At 42.4% G+C, this 26,962-nt stretch overlaps 2 protein-coding genes across 2 annotated transcripts; one reads left to right on the top strand and one right to left on the bottom strand.

Annotated features, from left to right (window-relative positions):
- Window positions 1-14,179: 14,179 nt before the first annotated feature.
- On the top strand, window positions 14,180-14,614 carry LOC104594053 (stigma-specific STIG1-like protein 1). Its single transcript, XM_010254173.2, has one exon. It carries the CDS (start codon window positions 14,180-14,182, stop codon window positions 14,612-14,614), a length of 435 nt encoding a protein of 144 aa, XP_010252475.1.
- A 1,864-nt stretch (window positions 14,615-16,478) lies between these two features.
- LOC104594054 (uncharacterized) lies at window positions 16,479-17,293 on the bottom strand. The gene has a single exon (XM_010254174.2). It carries the CDS (start codon window positions 17,140-17,142, stop codon window positions 16,666-16,668), a length of 477 nt encoding a protein of 158 aa, XP_010252476.1. The 5' UTR covers window positions 17,143-17,293; the 3' UTR covers window positions 16,479-16,665.
- Between the last annotated feature and the right edge of the window lie 9,669 nt (window positions 17,294-26,962).

The raw sequence follows: 26,962 nt of genomic DNA, 5'->3' as shown, positions 1-26,962 counted from the left end.
CATAGAATTTAACAAATTACTTGCGCCCCTACTTGACATTATTATAATTTTTTTTTCTGTATTGTATGATATTGTATTTCAATTATTTTTTCTTTTACTTTTTTTTGGGTAGAATACAAAAGCCTCCCCTGAAGTTTCTAACAATCATAAGAACCTCTCCTATATTTTCATTTTTACAAAAATCTCCCCTTTATTTTTGAAAAATTGAACAAATACCTCCCTTCTGTCAATAATTAAGATGGAAAACATTAAAGAGATGATATTTTTTTCAAAAAATATATTTTGCCCTTTTACAAATTTTGTTTTTTCTCAAATACCCTTTTACAAATTTAGGATGGTGGAGCATCTTCTAGAAACTTTCCATCTTTCCGATGTATGTGAAGCTCCTCGTCGGGTTACCCCACCAGGACTCCATGCATTTACTCTAGCGACATCGCATGACGGAAAACGAATCACTGTTGTGACTTGGCAGCAAGAGAATGACTTTAGACACATCGAGATCTTTGATCTAGAGCTAGAGTCGTTTTGCAGGGTAACAGAGATTGTAAACCAAAAATTTCACCACTACAATCCTTTTTCTCTCTCTGAAATCAGGTTTTCTTGGATACCACTGATTCCGAGGTGATTCGGCTTCAAGGGACTCAATCATTCTACATCTCGAACCTATAACTTCTCCAGTGACAGAGTTGAGAATGCTCCAGCTTAACGGATCATCCCCTTCATGTTCTCCCAATGGTGACCTGATCGCGTTCAACAACGACTCAACCGTTTTGCATCTCAAACTTGTAACAATGCATTTCTATCGTGTTCACCTGATGGCAAGTTCATAGTGTTCAGGTCTGGGAGATCCGTCCAACTGGTCAACGAACGGGAAACTAATAGCCTTCTCATCCAACCAACACAATACTAGCAACATGGAGGCCTTCAGCATATACCTTATCCGTCCAGATGGAATGGAACTCAAACAAGTCTACGTGGCAGGGGTAGAGGGATCAACAGAGGCAGACAAGGAGAGGATCAATCTCGTCCAATAACATCTTCATCGACATGTGAATAGCTCCATCTCAATTGTTGTTGCATCTTAGCTGAGGAGCCTCCTGCCCGTTCTAATATTCTTTCTCCAATATTTGTAATTCCATAATTTTCTCGACTACTAGAGATGTTAACCATCTTCCGTTGGATTTTTTCAACATTCTTTCCAAAGTTGTGGAGATCTACACCTTCCTTGATGATGCAAAGACACCTTTTCACAAAGCTCTTTTGTTGTGCTACTTTTACTGCTTGGATATAGTTGAGCGCAGTTGTCTCCAGACTCTCCACCTTGAGAGCAGCCTTTCGAATTTCTGAAATCCAATTATGGACTCATTGGTCTTCTTCTTGATTTGTATCTGCATCTTTTAAGAAGCATTGCATCCTCCTCAGTTCAGTTTGAAGCCCTTCAACTTGGTCTTTCACTTCGGACAACAAAATTGCTTCTTGAATGAGTAAATCGCCCCGCTTAGTTACAACGCATGAAATTACAGAGTCGTCCATCTGATATTCCATTCCCTTTTTCCTGTCCCTTCTCATTGTCTCAGAACAAGACAATTAGGTCTATTTATAGTGCAAATTAATTATTTCTTTCTACTCGGCAATGTGAATGTTGAATCATGTGAGTTCTCTCTCTCTCTCTCCTTCCCCAAAGTCATTGGTATCAACGAAGATTTCCTTGCAAGTTCTCACCAGTTTGGGCGGCGTATCGATGAAGCCAGTGTCCATGCCGGTTCAATTTCAGCCATACGGTGATCTATACGTTGTGAGATTGGACGGAAGTGGATTGAAGAGGCTGACGTGGAACGGGTATGAGGATGGAACCCCAACCTTGAATTCAACGACGGGGGAGATGGATGTGGGTCGGCTGTTGGTGGAGACCATGGTGGAAGATAGGCTCATGGGTCAATTTGATGAACCGCTTTGGATTTCTTGCGACATGTAAGAGATAATAGATTCTATAAAAGTTCAAGGCTTCATTTATGGCATCATTGCAGAGAAGGGGAAGCTTGTGAGCAGAGCCTTCGACGATCTTCATGCCTTGGCTTATAGGACAATATGACAGCGAAGGAGATTGTGACTTGACTTGCTGTCATTAACCAGGAAGAGGCATTTTCCAAGAAGCTCCACCCTAAGAGCTGCCCTCCTGTGTCATCAACAGTGGGGAGTGGATCTTTCGCCATTAGCAACTACAATGAATATGATGTTGAAGGGGTTGAGAATGATCTAAATGTTGAAGTACAGGAGTGTTGATAACCCTGCATTTTGATGCCTTAAGGGCATAAATTCAGGGGTATTTTCGGCTTTAGAATATTCAAAGTGTACAATTTTCCCAGTTAAAATCAATTATGTGACCTCTGAGGGTTTCTATGAAAATTATGTAGAAAACTGGGAAGTTTTCTAGGCTGAAGTGCAGTTTTTGGGAAGTTGGTGTGAAAACCAGTTGAGAAAGGGGGTATTTTTGTAAGGAATTAAGAACAGGAGGGCGCCTCCTATCTGCTAAACCCTATTGGCACCCATCCTATTGTATTACCATGCTCCCCTCTCATTAGCAAACCCTAGGGAGCCTTTTTAACCTAATCTTTTCACTCTCAGCAAACCCTATCCGCCCCTATGTGTTTAATCTCCTTTATAGCTTTTAAACCCTAGGGTGCCACCTATTCTACTAATCCTCACCATTCAGCCCCTCACCTCCAAATCTCAGCCACTCCCTCCATCTTATATCCCAACCATTCAATCTAGGGCACCACCTATTCTTTTAATCTCAACCCTTTAACCCTAGATGTTCTAATCTACACCCTCCATTTCTAGACGCCCAAATCTCAGCCCTACATAATATTGGGTGCCCTCTCCTTTTATTTTTCAGCCATAGGATCACCGCAAAACCATCTTAGCATCAATTAGAAACCTTAGGGCATCCCTAACTTTGCAAAATCCCAGTTGCCGCTCCCCATTTTTCTCCCTATTTCCAGTTGTGTCCACCCTTCTCTATAAAAAGGGTCCCATGGGCCCTGTAGAAGGGGTTGGTCAATTCACCCAGGTAAGAAGGAAGGCTGATTTTGAGAAGTTCAAGGGTAGACGAAGAGGAGGATGCACAGGCAAGAGGAGGGGTTCTTACTTGCAATTTGCCAACACCACTACTGCCACCTCTGGATTTGAATCCCAACCATTTTTCTTCAGTTTTAGAATTACTTTCTATTCTTTAATTTCCAATTTAATTTTTCCTTATTACAAATTTATTTTTATTAGATTTAATTTGTGTTTTATTTCTTTTCTGCAGATCTAAAATTTGGCCAAGTAAGACAGAAGGCCTATTCGAGAAGTTCGAGGGTCAAAGGAGAGATCTAGAAACTACTACCTCTGATCAGATTCTCAAACATTTTTATTTCGTTCCTTTTATATATTTGTCTCTGTTATTTATTTTTATGCACTTGTTATTCTTGGTACTGTTCGAATTTGGTTTTAATGAATTCAATTTTTCTTTAATTAATTAATTTTATATTTCTACAACTCGTATTTGTGTTCTTTCTCCCGGATCTAAGTATGTAATTATTTTTCCCTTGCTTCCCTGTGCAAACGACTCTCGTTCTCATTACTTTTATTACGTTTGTAATTGTTTGAAAAATGAAAAAAATTTATAAATATTAAACTGGTGTTCCAAAGTGGTTAATGACAGGCTTCCGGACACACCAAGTTTTTGGCGTCATTTTCGGTGAAGCACGGAGAAAAATTTTTATTTACTTTTTCTGGATCTGTTTCATTATTTTTTTCGTTTTATTACTTGATCCGTTATCTCAGTTTAGTTCTTTTTTCTCTTTGATTCTGCAGGACGTTATAGCGAAAAGTGGGGAACCAAAGCATTGCGGAACTACGGGACAGAAGAGAAGAGAAGAGAAATTGGATTGCGTTTCAAGTGTAGTTGTTCTATTTTATTTTTAATTTTATTATTTTTTGGTAGAATAGTGATTTTCAAATTTTTTTATTAATTTTTTGAGTTCTGATTTATTTATTTTTAGTATTATCTTTCTTCCATTTTGTTTCTAGATCTATTTTTTTCTTTATTTTAATTTCTTGTTCGATTTTTTTGATTTATTAGGCTTGTGTTTTTCTTTTATTTCAGATTAAAAAAAACAAAAAAACAAAAAAAATCTTTTATTTTATTTCCTGTAGCATAATATTCTTTTGTTTATTTTATTTTATTTTATTTTCAGTTTAAATTTTAGATTCATTTTTTTCTTTTATTTCAGATAATAAAACAATAAAAAAGCAAAAAAAAATTCGTTTATTTTATTTAATTTATTTTTGCAGCATATTTTTCTTTTCATAATAATTTTTAGACTTGTGCTTTTCTTTTATCAAAAAAAAACCGAAAAAAATAAAAATAAAAAAAATCAGTATATTTTTTTTCTTTTGTTTATTTTATTTTCAGTTTACTTTTTTTAGATTTGTATTTTTTTTATTTTATTTTATTTATTTCTTGCATAATTTTCTTTGTGATCACTTTATTTTCAGTTTAATTTTTAGATTAGCAATTAGTTTGTTAGAATTTATTTTTGGTAGTTGTTAATTATATTTAGCACAATTAATTGTTGTTTTATTTTCTGTTTGCTATTATTATTTGTTGCTTTATTTAATTTCTTTTCTTTTAGTTGTTTAATTGAATAATTAATTGTTAATTAGGAAATTGTTGAAATTTTCGAATTTGAGTTTAAATTTCAAATCTGAATTTAAATTTTAATTTTAATTCGAATCTGAATTTGAATTTGAATTCAAATTTCGATATTTAAATTTGAAATTTTCAAATTTAAAAAAAATTGAAAAGAAAAAAAATAAAAAAAAAAATTCAAATTTAAATTTTAGGAATTTAAATCTCAAAATTTGAATTTGAATTTAAACTCCCAAAAGTTTAAATTTTGAACTAAAAATGTGTATATATATATATATATAATTGAATTATTCTCTTGCATTTCATTCCATTATTTAGGGTTTGATATTCTAGAGCATGCATCATATAGGTTTATTTAATTGCTAAATTATCATTGCTATTTGTGAGTGTGTTAGGTTTTCTTTTTATTATTTTAATTGTTCCTTTTGCTTAATTAGCTTGGTTTATTATTTTAAGTTATATTACTGAATTGCATATTAGAAATACTTGTTCATACATTGTAATTAGTTGCATTTGTTGTGTTTATTTTGCATTTCCGTTAATCCATTTAAGGGCATCCAATTTAAATAAGATAAGATGGGTATTTCATCACCCTTCCTTGGCCCAAAAATCCCCACCATTCACGTGTTGTTCACCCTAACCCTAATTTAAAATTTGGATAGCAAGATCCTTTAGGGAAGCCTCACACTTGGTTCAAAGGTGTGCTGAATTTTAGGAAAGCTTGTAATTACTTTCCATAACCGGCGGTTGGTGTCTAAGAAAAGAGGTTAAACGGCTAAGGCTAAGCGGGTTTTGTGGTTACTTAATTAGGTCCTTGCGAGAGCAAGGGGAGCCTCCCACATCCCCACCTCTTACCTAGCTAACCAAAGGAAGTGGTGTAATTCCAAGTGAACCTAAAAGGATTCACATTGGTTGAACCACTAGTTTAGGAAACCCTAGGTCAGCCCCTAGGTCGTGTGGTTGATTTGTTTGCCTTTAAAAAAATAATAAAAAAGAAAAAAAGAAAATAAAAAAAAATTAAAAATTCAAATTTGAATTTTAACTTTAGGAATTTAAATTTCAAAATCTGAATTTGAATTTAAATTTCCAAAAATTTAAATTTCAAATTAAAAAAAAGTAAAAAAATCAAATTTGAGTTTAAATTTCAGAATTTAAATTTCAAGATCTAAATTTGAAATTAAAATTCAAAATTTAAATTTCAAAAAAAAGAAGAAAGAAAAAAAAAATTGCAATGGTCGGAGTGTGTGGAATATTGTATCTCAACAACTGGACAAGATCAATGGGATGGCCCAAAGACTTCACCAAATCCTTGCATATTGTCAACAATTCCCAACCTTGTCATCCTACTCAACATGTTCCATCTATTCAAGCCCGACCCATCATTTGAGTCAATGCCCTGCGGCGAGCCCATGTCAACCAATAATTCCAGAGCAAGTATATGCAGCTAACAATTTTCTCCAATCCAATGTTAAACCCATCCTTTAATCAATATAAACCTGGGTGGAAGAATCAACCCAATTTTGCCTATTGGGCCCAAGCCCAAGAAACCACCCTACCAGATTTGCACTCTCAATGGTCTACAGTCCAGGCTCACTGTGAGTATAATGATTACTCTGGGACCCAACCGGTTCATCCTTATCAAACCGATTCATTTGATGGTAGGTTTTGGCAGCTCCAACAACTGATCTTAGCTCAACAACAATCAATCCTAAAATTAGAGAGCCAAGTAATTCAACTTGGAGAAGCTAACCTGCAATGGGAAAATGATTCAATGCCTAGTCAACCGGTTGTAAACCCCAGAAATGAATCCTTAGGTCTTCCCCAATACCAAGATCCTACAACCTTTTATACCCCAGAATTAGAAAATGCTGAAGAAACCTTAGCTTTTCAAAGGGAGGAAAAGTGTGAAGACCTGTATGAGTCTGGTAGTCATTCTACCTACACAAAAAAGAATAAGAATTGTTGTACGATAGATGTAGAAAGAAACCCCAGAGAAACCAATATGGTCATAATAGATGACCCGACGGAGGAAGCTAATGCCTTAATGAAGTCTCCTCACCCATTTCAATCTTGGCCTACTATTGAACCTCTACCAAAACTAAAGGGTGAACCACCTGTGCCTTCTCTGGAATCTCCCCCACAACTGGAACTAAAGCCCTTACTAGACTCCCTTAAGTATGTGTTTTTAGGACCCGACCAAAAACTGTCGGTGATCATAGCCGTAAACTTAACCCCTAGACAGGAAGAGAAACTGATTGAGGTATTAAAGGAGTATAGGGGTGTTATTGGTTGGTCAGTAGCTGATCTGAAGGGTATTAGTCTGTCCATTTGTATGGACCATATTTATACAGAGGAAGGTGCCAAACAAGAAGTAGTTAAGTGGTTAGATGCGGGTATTATCTACCCGATCTCGGATAACAGTTGGGTAATTCTATGCAAGTGGTGCCTAAGAAAGTTGGACTCACCGTGGCCACTAATGACCAAGATGAATAATCCCTACCCGACTTACCACGGGATGGCGAGTGTGCATCGACTTTAGGAAACTCAACGCAATCACAAAAAAGGACCACTTCCCTTTGCCCTTCATTGACCAAATTCTAGAGAAACTCGCCGAGCAAAAATATTTCTGCTTCTTAGAAGGGTATTCTGGGTACAACCAAGTGGCCATTTACCTCGAAGACCAAGAGAAAACAACTTTTACCTGCCCTTATGGAACATTCGCCTTCCGACGAATGCCGTTTGGATTATGTAATGCACCAACAACCTTTCAGAGGTGCATGATAGCAATATTTTTGGGTGATTTCCTAGAAATATTTATGGATGATTTCTCGGCCTTTGGGGATTCCTTTGAATCACATCTTGAACATTTACGAAAAATTCTTCAACGATGTATCGAGACAAACTTGGTCCTCAATTGGGAGAAGTCATTTATGGTCAAAGAAGGCATTGTTTTAGGCCACATAGTTTCTTAACGGGGTATCGAGGTAGACAAAGCAAAAATTGACCTAATCTCTAAACTTCCACCTCCCACTTCTGTCAAGCAAATCCGTTCTTTTCTTGGACATGCTAGATTCTACCGATGATTTATTAAGGACTTCTCCCAAATTTCCAGATCATTGTGCAACCTCCTACCGAAAGATGTCTCATTCAGCTTTGATGACACATGTCTTAAGGCCTTCAAGTACTTGAAAGGAGCACTGACCAAGGCTTCAATTCTGCAACCTCCCGACTGGTCTTTGCCCTTTAAAATCATGTGTAATGCCTCCGACCATGCTATTGGAATTGTTTTGGGACAAAGGGTGGATAAACATCCTGTGGTGATCTTTTATGCAAGTTGTACCCTCTCGAAAGCCCAATTGAATTATAGCACCATAGAGAAATAATTGTTAGCTGTAGTGTTTGCTCTAGAAAAATTCCGCCCGTACCTATTGGGCACCAAAGTGGTTGTCTATTCTGATCACTCAGCCTTAAGACATTTGTTGTCTAAGAAAGAGGCCATACCTAGGCTCATCAAATGGATCATTCTTTTACAAGAATTTGACCTTAAGATTCGGGATAAAAAGGGCTCTAAAAATGTAGTAGTTGATCATCTGTCTAGAATCTAAATTGAGAAGAGTGAACTTGTGCATGACTACTCTTTTCCAGATGAACACCTCTTGGCGGTCTCCCACAACACACCTCCGTGGTTTGCTCATATTGTCAACTATTTAGCAGTGGGTAAAATTCCTGAGGGGTGGTACAAGAATGAGAAGGACAAATTCTTCTCACAGCTCAAATGCTATTTCTATGAAGACCCTAAGCTATTTCGTCTTTGTTTGGATCAAGTAATCCGAAGATGCATCCCCGAGTCTGAACACCAAAGTATCCTTAATTTTTGTCACACTCTTGCTTGTGGGGGGCATTTTTCGGGGAAGAAAACAATGGTCAAAGTTCTGCAAAGTGGCTTTTATTGGCCAAGTTTATTTAAGGATGCCCATGCTTTCAGTAAAAATTGCCTAAGATGCCAGGCTGTCAGAAATATGTCCCGTAGGGATATGATGCCACTTAATCCCATTTTAACTCTTGAAATCTTCGATGTTTGGGGTATTGATTTCATGAGACCATTTCCACCATCATCTAGTTACGAATACATCCTGGTGGATGTTGATTATGTGTCAAAATGGATTGAGGCAGTAGCAACCCAGACCAATGACCACAAAGTTGTAATGAAATTTGTTCAAAAGAACATTTTCTCTAGGTTTGGGTGCCCGCAAGCAATCATTAGTGATGGGGGGTCACATTTCACTAATGTACAATTCCGTGCTTTGCTCCGCAAATACGGAATCACTCATAAGATAGCAATCCCTTGTCATCCCCAAACAAATGGACAAGTGGAAGTTTCCAATCGGGAAATTAAGAGTATTCTGCAAAAATATGTTAGACCAGACTGAAAAGATTGGCTCGATAGATTGGATGATGCACTTTGGGCTTATCGGGCGGCATATAAAACTCCCATTGGAATGTCTCCTTATAAGCTAGTCTTCGGCAAAGCTTGTCATCTTCCTGTACAATTAGAGCATCAGGCCTATTGGGCCATCAAAAAGTTCAACTTCGATCTAACCCAAGCTAAACCCCACTGAGCTCTACAATTAAGTGAGCTGGAAGGACTTCGCAATGAAGCCTATGAAAACTCTCGCATTTATAAAGTCAAAATGAAAGCGTTTCATAATAAAAACATCTCTCGAAAAACATTTGAACCTGGTCAAAAAGTTTGGCTCTTTAATTCTAGGCTACGGTTGTTTTCAGGGAAATTAAAATGCAGATGAGATGGGTCGTTTGTTTTTGATAAAGTGTTCGAGCATGGTGCGGTTAGAATAGTTGATCCCAAGAATGGAACCATGTTATAGGTTAATGGCCAAAGGCTTAAACCATACATAGAAGGAGTATGTGAGAGTAGAGGAGTTGAGACTTTTAGTCTGGGTGATCCAGTTATGTTCGGCTGAAGACATTAAACTAGCGTTGATTGGGAGGCAACCCAACATAATTTTTAGTTTTCTAATTTTATGATTTAGAGTTTTTTTGTTAATTTTCTTGATTCAAGACCAGGTGGCATACCTAGAAATCCTTAGGAAAACCCTACTCGTTGTTCCCTTTGTCCCAACTATTCTTTGCATCATTTTACTCATGCGATTAGGGGCAATGGCATTTAAGTTGGGGGGTGAGGAAAGAGAGAGAAAAATTGAAAAAAAAATTGTGAAGCTAATCCTTTAAAGATGGAGAATTAAAATTGCATTGAAATTTTTAAAATTTTCCATTAAAAGTGAGTCACAAATAAAAAAAAAATAAGGAAACTGATAAAAGAATATTGAATTTTGTAGAAATTGGTAGCAAGTGATAGGAGTAAAAAAATTAGTCTTGTTTGAATATTATCGAAACCATTTAGAAATTAGAATATACTCCCAAGTTTGGCCCTTTCCAGATAGGAAGAGAAAGATTGAGAAATTAGAAAAAATTCTTCAAATTGTTAAGAGACTGTGAACTACCCTGAATAGTGTTGCAAAAAAAAAAAAAAAAAAAAAAGAGAGAGAGAGAATAAAAGGTTAATGGACACCATAGACTTAGTAACAGGGTCTCTTCACCTAAGTCAAGTGTCGAGATTCACGTCAAACGGAAAAGGGAATGCCAAAGACACTTACCTAACACTTAGTAACCAAGTCTCTTCACCTAAGTCAAGTGTTGAGATTCGCGTAAAACGGTGAAAGGTAACAATAAAAATAAGTTCAGGGGTAGAAATTCATTGTTAGAAGTAATAAGAAGAATACCTGTTTGATTTTAAAATCAATCTCATCTTATCAAAACAGTTTGCAGATGGAAGGGTAAATAAGATTTTTAAGCCATATTTCGATAATATTCAAAATAAGACAGTTTTACCCCTAAAGCCCAATACCGATCTATGTAGAGTTTGAGAATGCTGGAATTAGGATGCTTGATTAATTCTGTTAGGTATGACCTTGTAATGGGAAAGATCTATATACTTAGTGTAATTTTAAGGTTGCATTGCTAAGGGACTAGCAATGTTTAAGATGGGGGTGTGATACCCTGCATTTTGATGCCTTTAGGGTATAAATTTAGGGGTATTTTCGGCCTTAAAATAGTCAAAGTGTACCATTTTCCTAGTTAAAATAAATTATGTGACTTCTGAGGGTCTCTGTGCAAATTATGTAGAAAACTGGGAAGTTTTCTTTGCTAAAGTGCAATTTTATGGAAGCTGGTGTGAAGACCAACTGAGAGAGGGGTGTTTTTCTAAAGAGCTGAGAATAGGAGGGTGCCTCCTATCTGTTAAACCTAGTTGGCGCCCATCCTATTGTATTACCATGCTCCCCTCTCCTTACCAAACCCTAGGGAGCCTTTTTAACCTAATCTTTTCACTCTTAGCAAACCCTAGCCGCCCCTAGGTGTTTAATCTCCACCCTCCACCTCTTTTAATCTCAACCACTCATTTTAGGGCTCTCCTTTATAGCTTTTAAACCTTAGGGCACCACTTATTCTGTTAATCCTCACCATTTAGCCCCTCACCTCCAAATCTCAGCCACTCCCTCCATCTTATATCCCAACCATTCAATCTAAGGCACCACCTATTCTTTTAATCTTAACCCTTCAACCCTAGATGTTCTAATCTACACCCTCCATTTCTAGGCGCCCAAATCTCAGCCCTACATAATATTGGGCGCCCTCTCCTTTTATTTTTCAGCCATAGGATCACTGCAAAGCCATCTTAGCCATCCATTAGAAACCCTAGGGTGTCCCTAACTTTGCTAAATCCTAGTTCTTGCTTCCCATTTTTCTCCCTATTTCCAGTTGTATCCACCCTTCTCTATAAAAAGGGTCCCAGGGGCCCTATAGAAGGGGTTGGTCAATTCACCCAAGTAAGAAGGAAGGCTGATCTTGAGAAGTTCAAGGGTAGAGGAAGAGGAGGACGCCCAGGCAAGAGGAGGGGTTCCTACTTGCAGTTCGTCAACACCACTACTGCCACCTCTAGATTTGAATCCCAACCATTTTTTTTCAATTTTAGAATTACTTTATGTTCTTTAATTTTTCCTTATTGCAAATTTATTTTTATTAGACTTAATTTGTGTTTTATTTCTTTTCTGCAGATCTGAAATTCGGCCAAATAAGACGGAAGGCCTAGCTCGAGAAGTTCGATGGTCAAAGGAGAGTCCGGAGACTGCTACCTCTGATCGGATTCTCAGACATTTTTATTTTGTTCCTTTTATTTATTTCTCTGTTATTTATTTTTATGCACTTGTTATTCTCAGTACTGTTCAAATTTGGTTTTAGTGAATTCCATTTTTCTTTAATTAATTAATTTTATATTTCTGCAACTCCCCTTTGTGTTCTCTCTCCCCGATCTAAGTACTTAATTATTTTTCCCTTGCTTCCCTGTGGATATGACCCATTCTCATTACTTTTACTGCGTTTGTAATTGTTTGAGAATCAAAAATATTTTATAAATATTAAACTGGTGTTCCAAAGTGGTTAACGACACGCTTCCAGACACACCAAATGGAAGCCTCATAATGTGAATCTGTTCAATTTGGGGATGGGGTCAGCCAAAGATAGATTTATGGTTCCTCTACTGTTGTGCGTCGTGAGGAAGAAGATGAATGGTGTTCAAGGGATTATAGTGTTGCTGAGACAGGGCTATTTAAGTAAAAATATATGCACATTAATTGTAAAAGGGTAAAATAGGTATTTTGAAAAAAATGACCACCATTTTAACGTTTTCTGTCTTGGTTATTGATGGAAGGGTGGTATTTATTGATTTTTTAAAAAATAGAGGGGAGGTTTTTGCTAAAGTGAAACTATAGGGGAGGTTTTTATGATTATCAGAAACTTTAGGGGAGGTTTTTGTATTTTACCTTTTTTTTTTTTGAATTTGATAGGTATGTGGACCAAATTAGCTGGCCACATTTGATAGGCCATAATCTTGTAAGTTTAATCTAAACCATTGAATTAGAAGAGAAATATAAAATTATACATACAAAGTAGGAAGCTGCTGGTTTTGTGGCAAATGTGAAGTAGGTTGTCAATTAGACTGGATTTGGTCCAATCCGATCCAGTCTAATGTGAGTCCGTTACAAATGGACCAGGTTCAATCCAATGAATATTTTGGATCGGTCCAATTCAATGTATGGACCATTCAATCTGTTTAAATTTGTTTTAATTTAGATTAATTCTAACCCAAACCTGATCCATTAACACCAATATTATTATCTTCTACCAATGGATCAGATCGATATTGGCTCAATCCAGCCCAAACCAATATAATTTAATTATGGATGGACGAGGTAGAATCCAATCCAATGAATATTTTGAACCCTTTTAGGCTGGTCCTGTAGACTATATCCAAACCAATTGGATTGGTTTGATTTCTGATATATTGTCCCAATTCTTATCAATGAGGAATTGGTTCTACCCAATCTTGAACTGGTTGCAATCTGATATATATAAAAAATTAAATATATAATATATTAAATAAATTAATATTATATATAATATTTTCAGTTGATTTATTAAACTTTTGGGTCATTGGGGCAGAGCTGATTGTTGTGAATACCGATGGATTCAATTGTGGATATAAAATTATAGACTCTATCGGGTCATTACAGCCATATAAATAATTGAAAGATATAAGTTGAGAAAAAATATCTGTTTTTGTTTAGTCATTAGTCAGCTCATCGAGAAACTCTTCAGTTTAGACTTTGTCAATTCTTTTTATGTACCAACTTCCAAATCTGGGCAGCTGAATTTCTCCGATAGCGGCAAGGCAACATGCAGAGTGGTTCAGGACCTGCCGTTTTTGGACGTTCTGCGCTGCCAACTTTTCCCCATGAAATCTTGGGTGAATTGCTGAATAGAGTCCAGGGTTTAGAGCGAAAGGGTCAAATCACAACAACGGTTAACACGTGCCTCTAGCAAGAACACAGACAACCTAATTAATTAAACCTCCAAATTAACACGATAGAAGCTGGGTTGAAGAAGTAACTGTGGGTTGAGACTTGAGACCTCTGCTAGCTGCTGTCAACTGTCAATCCTGTGTTGTTGTTTTTGCACTTGATCAAGGCGCTGGAAAAGGTTGGTTGAGTCGGGCTAAATACGTAGGTATTATGGGTCTCACCCTCTTTTAGAATTTGAGGGTTTAATTTTATTATGTGCCTAACTTGTGTTTACTTGTATCATCGGCTCACTCGAAGTTTATCCTTCTAAATTCTAAGTAGCCGTGGAATTAGACCATCCCACTAAAAATTATGTACTATCTCATACGCATACCTCCTCTCGTACATATATGATACACCTCTAATTAACTGATGAGTTATCTCTCTAAGTTTCACTATAAAAACCCTACAACCCTGCTCTGATCTCTCTATCCCATCATCAATATCTTCATCTCTCTCTACTATATATCTTTCTTCTGTCTCTATATATCCGTCTAGCTAGCTTGCCATGAATTCCGTAAAGATCTTCTTGACGTTGGCAGTTGTCATGGCTTTGGCCATTGCACTTGCTGCAACACCCACTACTACTGGAGAAGATAATAAACCACCGACAAACCTCTCTGATGACCTTCCTTTCCCATTTTCTCTACGGGGGAGCAGCCGCTTCCTCGCAGGCGGGGGTGCAATGACTTGTGACCGATACCCTAGCATCTGCCGCACAGTGGGTAGTCTTGGGCCCGACTGTTGCAAGAGGCAATGCGTGAATCTGTCGACCGACCAGTTTAACTGCGGCAAGTGTGGGAAGAGGTGCAAGTACAGTGAGATGTGCTGTGGTGGAGAATGTGTTAACCCATTCTTTAGTGAGAAGCATTGCGGGCAGTGCAACAACCGGTGTGTCAAGGGGACTTCGTGTGTATATGGGTTCTGCAGCTATGCTGGCTAGCTGGCTAATTAATATCCAGTTCATGTCAAGTGTGTTGTGTAAGGTCGGCTTCTAGTTATTTGCATTTACTATGTATATAAGTAAACAATAAGAGACTGCCTTCCCTAGTTGATGGGCTAGGCCATTGTCTCATGTTACAATTAAAGCATGTAACTTTGATAATTAATTATATAATATCTATTGATTGCACTTATATAATTTATCCAATTATTCCTCTTCCTGTTATATGCACATACAAATTAATGCAATTTAATAAATTAATGTAGTGAAATAAAATAATGGATAAAATAATTTTACTTTCCATGTAATACATATAAGTAACCTTGTGACATTTAATTACCTTATTTATATATTTGCCCTTTAGGGGTCGTGGAAAGTTTGGTTCTCATTGACCAAGAATCCCATGTTCTTTTTTCAGATTTATGTGGGGACCATGGAAAGTTTATTTTCCTACGTATCACTTACCTGGACAAGTGATTCTCATCTCTTAGGTGGGAAAAAATAACTTTCCCACCTAGGGGGAAAGTATTCAACATTTGAATGTGACAAAAATGCCCATTTTAATGATGGACTTTTATGGTTAAAATGGTTATTGTCTTATTTACATGAGAAATAAAAAAATATGGGTAAATAAATTTACCTAGGTAAGTTTTTAAGTGTTTCCCAGGAAAAATTTACCCAGGTAACTGCATTTACCCAGATAAGTAACTTACCTAAAAGCGAACAGGGCCTTAAGGTAAATAGTATTTTAAATACCATCTCATTTATTAGAATGATATTTATTTCTCCTTAGAAATTTGTGTTGCATTTTTGTCCGTGAAATTGCATATAAATACTATAAATTTTCAAAAAATAAAAAAGGATAAAAGGCCCTCCATAATGGAGGAATAATTAACTAGTAATAAATAGGTGATGTGGAATGTGTAAGGTGACATTCGTGGGTCGTTACTTTAGGGACATATATACAAAAGACGGTCCTTGGACCACTATGATTTAAATACCACGCATAATAGTATAAAATCTATGAACATTTTCGCTAAGCCAGCATGTTCAGTTTGTAATCTATATGTTGAAGAGTGAACTAAAGATTTCTTACGCTAAAAATCAATCCAATTGGATGAACTTAACCAACCAACCACAATACGAGTTTGTGTTAGGGTTGTTTAACCAATATAATAACGTATAATTATTATTGATTAAACAGCCTCTAATACAATTAATCCAGATTTTAAGATTGAATGGTCAAAACAACGATAATTATTTTGGAAAAATGATCTATTCATTTGATAGAGAGAAGTTTTTTTTGGCTAAAATTGGTCAGAGTATTATAATAATCAAGACGTTTTTTGGTCTAAAAGGTCTACATGGGGTCTACAATGTTTGTAGCTCACTTTGAAAATATATTCAACCACTGAAAGGCAGCTACTACAGTATTATTAAGTCTTCAAAGTTTATATGTATCACATATTAATTTGCCAACTGGGAATGTCTTGGATCAGGGGACAAAGGACGTGCACACCGGTCTAGAGCTCCATATAACTAACTTACCACGTGTTGCTTGTGTCAAGAATCGGGACCCACCATTGAACGGATTATATTCCAACTAAAACAACGGCTGTGCCAAGAATCAGCTTAAGTTTTGACCATTCCATTTGGGCATTATTAATTTGAAAAGCTGCAATTTAGAAATTGTAATTAATTTCTAAACTGTCCAGCTAAATGCAGTAACATCAGAAGGCTGCAGTAATCTTTTGGGCGCGCAATCTAATTTTTGGCTCAGCTGAGCTTGTACGTAGAACCCATCAGATAGTGAGTTGGGTTGTTCAAAGTATTAGACACGTGGCAAGAAGCATGCGCAGAGCAGAATACATGTTTTTGACATTTAATTTGAAGTATTGAACATAGAAGGTACAAGAGCAAAGAGATCAACAACTTGCTGCAGAGGTCATCTGAACTCTGAAGAGAGATCGATGACCCGCCTTTATTGTTTACATATTTAACGAATTAAAATTGCTAGAGAATTAATCAGCAATCAGCCATTAATTAGTTAATTAAGCATAGCTGCACATCCCATACACACACTTGCTTCCCTTCTTGCACTTGTTGTTGCACTGCCCACAATGCTTCTTGTCCATCAATGGGTTCACGCACTCACCTTTGCAACATATCTGTGAGTATTTGCACTTCCTACCACACATCCCGCAGTTGAGCCTGTCTGTCAACACATTCACACACTTCTTCTTGCAGCAGTCAGGCCCAGGACTCCCTTTTGCGCGACAAACTCTAGGAAACTTATTGCATGTCATTACAGTCCTCCGGGCCTTAGCTTGTGCGAGGAATCGGCTTGTCCCCCGGAGAGAAGATGGTTGCTCAGTTTCAGGCAAGGATAGTGTAGAAGTGTCAACTGTGTCATCCTCCTCTACCACTGACTCAACCGACAGTAGTTCTTCTTCTGTTGGTGCTGCCGCAAGAGTAATGGCCAAAGCCATCGCCATTGCTAAGATCAGGAAGATTTGTAATGACTTCATGGTAACAGAAGGTACTGAAGGTATGTGACTTCCTGCAGTTGCCAGCAGTTAGTATATATTAGTGAGGTGATCTAATTTTTTCGGTAGAAGGGGTAGTCTAATTCAACGGCTACTTATTTGGTTCAAGTAAAACAAAGTTAGGCTGCCGGAGAAATTCTGGGACGTCAACTGAAGGGGGGGAAGAATGTCAAAATGATGAAAAGCTTTCTTCCAAGCTTAACAAACTGAAGTGGAATATTATTGAAACACCAAATGGATGTGACGAAATTTTCGTCTTTCTGGGCTGGAAATCCGATTTTCTCTTTCAGGGTTTACCATACGTAGTTAGAGGGTTGTCAAAGACAGTTGTCAACTTTGGGTCCAGCTAGGCGCTAGCTCAGAGAATGAAAGTCTATTCAACATTTGATGCCTTAAAAGTTGACCAAACTGAGATTAATTTGTCCGCTGAAGATGGACTCTAGCCCAGTGTGCCAGAACCGAGAGACGACGCCATCCATGATGTAAGACATCCGTGTTGCTGTAAGCAACCTCTCATACATCATATGTCAGTAGCCATGAAAAACAACGACGTTCGTCGCAAGACTCGCTCATGTGATTGAACAGAGGATCGAGACTTTCTTCTTCAAGCTTAATTAGTTTAATTTGGTAGAAGAAAAACCGTTATAATTGCACTTGCAGCGATCAGCTAGCTCCTTTTCTTCTAAGATTTAATTGTTAAGAGACGCGCTTATATATCTCTCTTATTCCTATCTTCCTTGGTAAAAGTCTACTTTAATTAGTTCTTTAGCTTGACTAATAACCGAGCTATCACGTAATAAACCGGCCAACCATGCATTCTACCGCTACGATATATATATATATATATATGATGGAGGACGATTTGGCTCAACCCCATGAACCAAGAGCATGTGCGCATGACCTGGCTTGGTGAATATTCCAGCCTGGCAGCATGATCTCGACTCGACGGGAAGGAAACGCCAAGTCAAAGACTGACAACTCACCGGGGGCTAACACCTTGGTGAGTCAGTCTCCCACCTAGCTCGGAGAGCCCGGGCTCTCCCCTAAGAGACGCCAAGCTTTCCCCCCACCTTGGAGGAAGCATCTCGGTGCTTCAAGGCAGGGACCTATCTGCCCCGAAGCACTCCGGTATGTGGCAGCTCGGCGAGCCGCATAAAGGAGGGCAGGAAGATTTCTTGCCCTACTGCCATACCCTACAATCTGGTGACAGCAACCATGTCTCATTAGGCAACGTCATGCCTGCCACCTTTAGAAGGTGTCTTACACCTGACAGGCACGTACCCAGCAGTGACGGCCCCGCGCATGCCACCTCAGCCCTGCCAATAACAGCTGCGGCAGGTTGGCAGTGGCGGTTATACCCGCCCTGTCAGAGGCCGATGGGCCAGAGGTAACAGATTTCTGTTATAAGAAGCTTAGTATCAAGGAGGAGGGGGATCTTGATCTTCAACACTCGCGCTATCTTCACTCTTAGCCTTCATCTTCTCTTTGCTTCTCCTATCGAGTACTAACTTAACCATCGGAGTGTTCCCGCCGGGTAACTCCCTCGGGAATGTTCTTCTTCTCAGGTATCTTCTAGAAGCCACGTGAGTGCCAACTAGGAGTGACCGGATCACGCTACATCATTTGGCGCCATCTGTGGGAAACGCTCGGAAAAGCCTTTCTCTAAACCTTCACAGCTCCCTCTTCCTTGAAAACTTGACACTCATGGCTTCCTCAAGCAATATCGGACGAAGCATGGAGATGGATAACTCCAGGGAACAGCCCCAACTTCCTATTGTCTACATCGGATAGTTCACCGTCCCCCTCTCAGCGGACGGGATCCCTAGTTTGAACGTGCCACTTCCAGGGGCACCTGTCGTTGCTCCACTCCCCGTCACGGTCGAAGCAACCTTCACCGAACCCTCAGTTGTGCCTCTAGCGGCCAACCCGAACCAACTGGAGGACTTGGTGTAGTGCATGCGGGCCATGCAGGCCCAAATGCAACAGTTTCAACAGTTCCAGATCTATCAGCAGCAGGTGCTACACCAGGTCTCACAGTACTAGTATCAGCAACAATTCCCTCAGCTGCCCCAACCTCAGCTTCAACAGCCGCAGCTCCCTCCTCGGCACCCAGCCTCGCAGCAAGCCAGGTCTCACCGTCGGAAGGAGCACCTTTCTCGCCAAGGAGAGGCCCCCCAGAACCCTCCTAGGAGCCAGGCCTCCTCCCGCAGCAGACAAGGAAGACTAGCCACTCCGGCCTCACCGAAGGCAGTCAGGTCGGGAGGACCCCAGGTCCACGTCTCCTCAGCCCTCGAAGCCCGATACCCCGTTCCTAGACAATCGGTTCGAGATCCTGGTCGCAGGCTCCAAGCAGGACCCCTCTGTCCGTAGCCATCACCAGTGGCTTGAGCTACTTCCTACACACACCATTCCTGATAGCACGGAGGTGAATAGCACCAACGCCGAGCCCGCCAAGAAGCAGAGACGCCGCCGCCGAGCTCGCCGATCTGCCACCCACGACCTGCCCGAGCTCAGAGGCAAAGAAGTGGTAAGCTCAGGCGAAGCCAAGGCTCCCCTCCTTTTAGTCCAGTCTCCCTATCTCCTGAGCTCCAGGCAGTCCCAATGCCTAAAGACTTCAACCCTCTTGACAAGTACGACGGGTCGTTCGACCCAAATGATCATGTGGACGCTTTTCAGTCGCAGATGCACCTGGCGAGAGCCAGTGAGTCGTGCATGTGTGTGGCCTTCTCCACCACTTTTAGAGGAGCAGCCCGTACATGGTACTGGAACCTGGCACCTGAATCGATAAGAAGTTGGGCGCAGTTCACACAAGCCTTCACGTCCCACTTCGTCACCAGCAAGCGGTGTCCGCGAACTAAAGAAAGTCTCCTCAACATAGTGCAGAGAGAGGGTGAGTCCATCCGAAGTTATATCAAGCGGTTCAATGATGCATGCATGCAGATACCGCACCTGGACCCCGCCGTGCGCCTCGTAGCAGCCAAGAAAGGCGTGACGCATAAAGAGTTCAAATGGCACATGGTCGTCAATCAACCGGCGTCCATAACTGAATTTCTTAAGCTCGCGGACAGGTTTATATCCACAGAGGAAGAGATCAACCAAAAGGGCGAGGGCGCACCCGAGAAGAGGAAAAGGGAAGGAGAGCCTCCCAACCAAGGGGACAGCCAAAAGAAAAAAGATGCAGCTCGGGGAGCAAAGCCGGGTCAGTCGTTCCGAGCTCCAGTAGCGGATCGAACTGACTACACCCCACTGAACGCGAAGCGGGCTGAAATCCTGATGGCAATCAAAGACACCCCGCATGTGAAGTGGCCGCCCCGTTTGAGGGGGAATCCCAATGAAAGAAATAAGAAGTTGTACTGCAGTTTTCACAGAGATCATGGTCATAGTACCGAAATTTGTAAAAACCTCCGCGATGAGATTGAGGAGCTCATCCATCGCGGATATTTAAGAAATTTTGTACATAATAATAATAATAGTAAAACAGGTCAGTAAGGGGAGCATGGTAAGGATGCTCCCAAGTCCAGCAGTAGGCCGGCAGAACAGTCACAGAGGCAGCCTCCGGAGGAGAGGCCGGTTCGGGGCACCATCCACGTGATAGTGGGAGGTTCAATCGTCGTGGGTTGTACTTCAGCAGCAGCTCGGACGTCAGTTCGTGAAGCCACCCGGGAAGGACAGAATCCTCTAAAGCGACCGAGGACAGAGGAGCCAATTTTCTTCACAGAAGATGATGCGCGAGGGGTCCACTACCCCCATGATGACGGACTTGTGATAAAGCTGAGGATCAACGACTTCGAAGTCAGGCGCGTACTCGTTGACTTGAGTAGCTTGGCGGATATTCTCTTCAAAGCTGCATTCGACCAGCTTCAGTTGTAGAAAAGTGACTTGATGCCCGCGGACACTCCTTTGGTGGGCTTCAGCGGAGAAGAAGTCCGGCCCCTTGGGAAAATAACAGTAACTGTGGAAGTCGGCACATGGCCCTGCGTGGTCAGATTCAACCACAACTTTCTGGTGGTCGCGACCCCCTCCCCATACAATGCCATAATAGGTCGGCCGATCACCCATGTCCTACGGGCGGTGGTCTCCACCTATCATTTGGCTATGAAGTTCCCTACAGACTTCGGTGTGGGAGTAGCGCGAGGCAACCAGCTCGAGTCATGCAAGTGCTATGTCGCCGCCCTGAAGGGAAAGACCAAGGTGGCCGACGACCTCGAACTGGAGCGGCCTACGGAACAAGGCGAAGAACGAGCCGCACCCATGGAAGAAACAATCGCAGTACCGACCTCAGCAGCAGACCCAGCCCGGACGCTTCAGATCGGTGCTTCCGTCCAAGAACCTCTACGATCTGAACTGGTAAGTTTCTTACTTCAAAATTTAGATATTTTTGCATGGTCCGCGGCAGAGATGCCCGATATAGACCCCGACCTTATAACTCACAAGTTGAATACTGATCCTGTAGTTAGGCTCGTTAGACAGAAGAAACACTACCTAGCCCCGGAGCGGTGGAAAGCGGTCGATGAGGAGGTCGAGAAGCTCCTCGTAGCTGACTTCATAAGAGAAGTCCATTACCTGAGCTGGGTAGCCAACCCCGTTTTGGTAAAGAAGGCTAACGGCAAGTGGCGCATGTGCGTCGACTACACCGACCTAAATCGAGCCTACCCAAAAGACTGCTTCCCGCTCCCCAGAATTGACCATTTGGTGGATGCGACCTCAGGGCATGAGTTGTTGAGTTTCTTAGATGCCTATTTGGGCTTTAACCAAATAAAAATGGACCCGGCAGACGAATAAAAGATTGCTTTCATCACAGAGTTCGGTCTATACTATTACAAGGTTATGCCCTTCGGGTTGAAAAACACAGAGGCAACCTTTCAAAGACTTGTAAATAAGTTGTTTGCGCCATTAATTGGCAGAAAAGTAGAATGCTATGTAGACGACATGGTCGTCAAAACTCAATTTTCACATGAATTAATACAAGACTTGCATTCTGTTTTCGAAATTTTTGCGTAAGTTTAATATGAGACTGAACCCAAACAAGTGTGTTTTCAGTGTGACCTCGGGCAAGTTCCTTGGATACATCGTTATCCAGCGCGGCATTGAGGCCAACCCGGATAAGATTAAGGCCATCTTAGATATGAGACCACCCTAGAAGTTGAAGGAGGTTCAGAGGTTGAATGGCCGCAAAGCCGCCCTGAGCCGCTTCATGTCCAAATCGGCGGGCCGCTGCTTGCCGTTCTTTAAGGCAATCAAGGGCAAAGGGTTCGAATAGACCCACGACTATCAGCTCGCGTTTGACGAGCTCAAGAAATACCTCGCTAGCATGCCGATCTTATCCCGGCCCGAGGAGGGCGACGTTTAGAATTGTACTTCTTGGAAAGCGATGAAGTGGTCAGTTCGGTACTAATAAAGGAAGTAGATCAGGTTCAACGACCCATCTATTGCAGGGAGCAAAGACCAGATACCCAGAGATAGAAAAGCTAGCATATGCACTGGTAATTGCAGCTCAAAAACTCCGCCCGTACTTCCAGTCTCACACTATTATCGTCTTCACCAACAAGCCTCTAAGGCAAGTCTTACTCAAGCCCGAGGTCTCTGGTCGGTTGACGAAGTGGGCCGTCGAGCTCAGCGAGTACGACCTCCAATACAAGCCACGAACTGCCATTAAAGCCCAAGCCTTAGCAGATTTCATCGCCGAGTCCACGTTCGGCTCCGAAGTTCCCAGGTCGGTTGAGCACGAGGCTCCCAGCTCGGGTGAGCCCAAAGCTCCCAGTGCGGTCGAGTCCGAGCTCCGTGAGGTAGCAGCCAGTGTAACATCTCTCCTAGTTCGGCCAAGCGCGAGTTGGGATGAAGAACCCTGGATCCTTCACATGGATGGCTCCTCGAACCAACAAGGCAGTGGAGCCGAAATAGTTCTGCACGGCCCAAGTGGCACGAAATTGGAGTACGCGCTACGCTTTGAGTTCGCGGCATCCAATAATGAAGCGGAGTGCGAAGCGTTGATAGCTGGACTAGCCTTAGCTAGAGAAGTAAAAGCCAAGCACATCGTTATCTCCAGCGGCTCCCAGCTCGTGGTCAACTTGGTCACCGGCGAGTACGAAGCTCACGAGCCAACCATGACCGCCTACTTAGCCAAAGTCAGAGAAGCCCTGTTCAACTTCCAGTCACACTTTATCAGGCAAATCCCAAGGTCGGAGAACGTTGAGGTTGACGCCCTGTCCAGATTAGCCAGCACCAACAACATCACCATGAGAACCGTGTACATAGAGAACTTGTCTCAGCTTAGCATTCTCGGGGCGACAGAGGAGGTCGCTCCCGTCGTTCAAGCAGAGCCGAGCTGGATTGACCCGCTTGCGAGCTTCCTGCTACACGGAACCCTCCCTGCAGATCGCAATGTAGCCAGAAGGGTACAACGCTAGGCAGCCAAATACGTCATGATAGACGAACGGATGTACCGGAGATCCTACATGCTCCCTTACCTGCGTTGCTTGCAACCTACCGAAGCCGAGATCGTACTCCATGACACTCATGAGGGGTTGTGCGGCGGGCACTTGGGGGGTAGGGCCCTCGCCCAGAAAGCACTTCGACAGGGGTATTATTGGCCAACAATGAAGGTAGATGCTATTGAGCTTGTTAGAAAATGTGACAAATGCCACAGACATGCCAATGGACTACTTCACCAAGTGGATGGAAGGTGAACCTCTTGTAACGATCACAGCCCAGAATGTCCAAAACTTCTTTTGGAAGAACATCGTGTGCCGTTTCGGATTACCTCGGGTATTGATTTCTGACAATGGCAAGCAGTTCGAGGACATCAAATTCCAAGACTAGTGCCAAGACATGGGAATCCGACAGAATTTTACTTCAGTCTCACACCCCCAAGCAAACGGTCAGGCAGAAGTCACGAATAGAGCCATCCTCCACGGTCTGAAGGCGTAGCTGGACCGAGCTAAAGGGTTGTGGGCAGATGAGCTACCCAGTGTTCTATGGGCCTACCGGACCACGGAGAAGACCACCATGGGAGAAACACCCTTCAACCTCACCTACGGGACCAAAGCAGTCATCCCCACAGAGATCGAAGTCCCTACACTACGACTAGAAGCATACAGTGATCAGACAAATGAAGATGAGCTACGTACCAACCTCGATTTACTCGACAAAGTAAGGGACCTCACATACATCTGGACCGCAGCCTACCAGTAGAGAGTAGCTCGGTACTATATCGCCAGGGTCAAGAAGCGGAACCTCTACGTTGGCGACCTGGTCCTTCGTAAAGTTATGGTACCTGAGCCCAGCGCTAGCAAGCTCGAGTCCAATTGGGAAGTTCCTTACCGAGTGAAACGAGTGCTCGGGGAAGGAACGTACGAGCTCGAGACCCTCGAAGGGAAACAAGTGCCTCGAGCGTGGAATATTGTCAACTTAAGACAATACTATCTATAAGAACTAAGTAGGCCACGAGCCACTCCCAAAGCCTAAGGGCAAGAATACCGAGATAACATGACCTCGGCACAACAGGACCCAGTCGCCTCTATGGCATGGGCAGACTCCGAGAGTGGGCCACGAGCCACTCCTCCAGCCTAAGGGCTAGAATGCCGAGCTAATGAAGAGACCTCGGCAGCATGCAAGACCTAGTTGCCTCATCGGCATAGGCTAAATGCTTGCAATGCCTAAGGTACAGGCATTTCGGCCGGGAACCCTATGACGGATAGCCCGCCCTGGCATTAAACAAGTTAAACCTGTGAGGGACAACCGATGCCAACTTGACCCGGGCGCAAACAGGTCGGGCATGTACCCTACTATGTCACTCACCTCGGTGTACACAAGGCTACCCCTACTAGGTGTCGGAATACAGTTCGGGACCACAATAGTTGAGGAACCCACACTCCGGGTAATCAGCCTAGTAGCCTAACAGTTCAGAGTAAGACAACCACTTCGACAAGTAAAAGAAAATTGCACAAGCGTTTGGCAAAAAATGTTCTTCATTATATAAGCTCCATTACATAAATACGTTCAGTACAAAAGAGAGGGAAATCGAACTCGCAGGCCCAGAATACAAGGAGCGCCTGACTACTTGGGAGGCTCACCAGCCTTACTCAAGGTTTCTTCAGGGGTTTCCTCAGAAGAATCAGTCAGATCGATGGTGTCAGCCTCCCCGTTGCCGCCATCATCTTTAGAGTCTGGGTCATTCGCAGCCTGGCGTGCCATGTCATCCATGATGTTGAAAGAAGTGAAGGCACTTATATCCAGATTGGGGTAGGTATGCCTTATCCACCATCGGCCGAGCTTGAACCCCCTGCGGTAGGCCTTTGACATTACGTTGTCGAACCTCGAGGACTTGACGTAGTCGATGGTGGATTGAACCTTGGTCTGTTCCAGAGCGTCGTGACAGATCTCCGTCTTCTCCTCGATATCGGTCTTGAGAGACTCCACCTTGCACTCTAGGGCCTCCTTGGTTTCCTTGAGGGCCTGCATCTCGAGCTGCGAAGCCTTCTTGGCCATTTTGAGGCTTTCCACCTCGAGCTTTAGGGCTTCCTGACCAACTCGGAACCCATTCACCTCGGCCTTCAGTCTGTCTCGTTCCCGGGCCAGTTCCTCCTTCTCTAGTGCCAAGGTGTCGTTCAGACCTTTCTGGGCGGCGACAGCACTCTCCAACTGAAGGACCTTGTCCTGTGTTGCCTTCAGCTCGGCATGAGCCACGCAGGATGACTCCTCAACAACCAAAGCACGCCTCAAGTGTTTGTCAGATTGGAAAGTTAAGGCATGCACGGCTGTGTTCGCCTAGCAGAAGGAAACTAGTCAGTAAAAAAAAGAAAAAAAAAAGAAGAGAGAAGGAGAAAGAAGGGGGATGAGACAGAGTGTTGGCTCATGGAAAACGAACTTACCACCATGATGTGGGTTGCAGCGCGACCCCTGAGCTGACCAGGGGAGAGTTCGGCCCAACTCACGACTTCTGCATTGATGACGCCCCTCTTACTTAGGTCGAGGCTGACCTCGGGATCCAAGATGAACTCCTCCTCTTCGGTCCCTGAGCTGGACGCCGCCGCTTCTACAGTATGCTGAGCCGACCCCTCTGTAGCCTCAGCAGCCGCCCCAGTAGAGCTCGAAGCCTCAGCAGCAGCCCGACTGACTCATTCTCCAGCCCCCCCCCCCCCCCCCCCCCCCCCGCAGCCTCAGGTCTTTGGGGTGGAAAATCAACCTCCAGATCTATCACTGGAGGGGCATTGTTGAGCCCGGTCTCATGGGCAGGAGCCTGGGAATGATCGGGTTCTGGGGAGGGAGCCCTCGGTGATTCCACACGAGCCTTTTTGGCGGCCTTCTTGGCAGTCCGCTTCTTCCTCCTCTTCATTTGGTTGAGGAGCCTGGTAGTTGTGATTCTCTCTTCTTCGTCCATGGGGCCTACAACAAAGTTGGCGTCAGTAAATCCAAAGACAACAAGTGAATAAGAGCAAAGCACCAAAAGGCAGAAATAAAACTACCCGGGCTCAAACCGGCCTGGATGAGCTTCCCTTCGGTGATGTATTCCCGATGATCGAGCTCAGCCTGAGCCCACGAATGGAAGGTCTCCCACGTCTGCTGGTTGAGGGCGATGCTGGTAGCCTAAGTAGCCACCCTCCAGCTAGTGAGGAAGGGCCACCCTATGCTAGCCCAGACTATGAAGTAGTCCCGCTTCCAGGCCGGGACCTTGCTCGGGAACTTATGCAGTAGCTTAAAACCTGGGTGAGGAGACAAGTAGTAGACCTACCCGTGCTTGGGGGGAGCGCTAGAGGCGCTCTTTTTTATCAGCAGTATAGAGCAGAGTATGTCCACGTCCAAG

Source organism: Nelumbo nucifera, chromosome 1, assembly GCF_055504915.1.
Source record: "Nelumbo nucifera cultivar China Antique chromosome 1, China Antique-T2T, whole genome shotgun sequence".
Lineage (NCBI taxonomy): Eukaryota > Viridiplantae > Streptophyta > Magnoliopsida > Proteales > Nelumbonaceae > Nelumbo > Nelumbo nucifera.
This window is presented reverse-complemented; position numbering and strand designations above follow the sequence as displayed.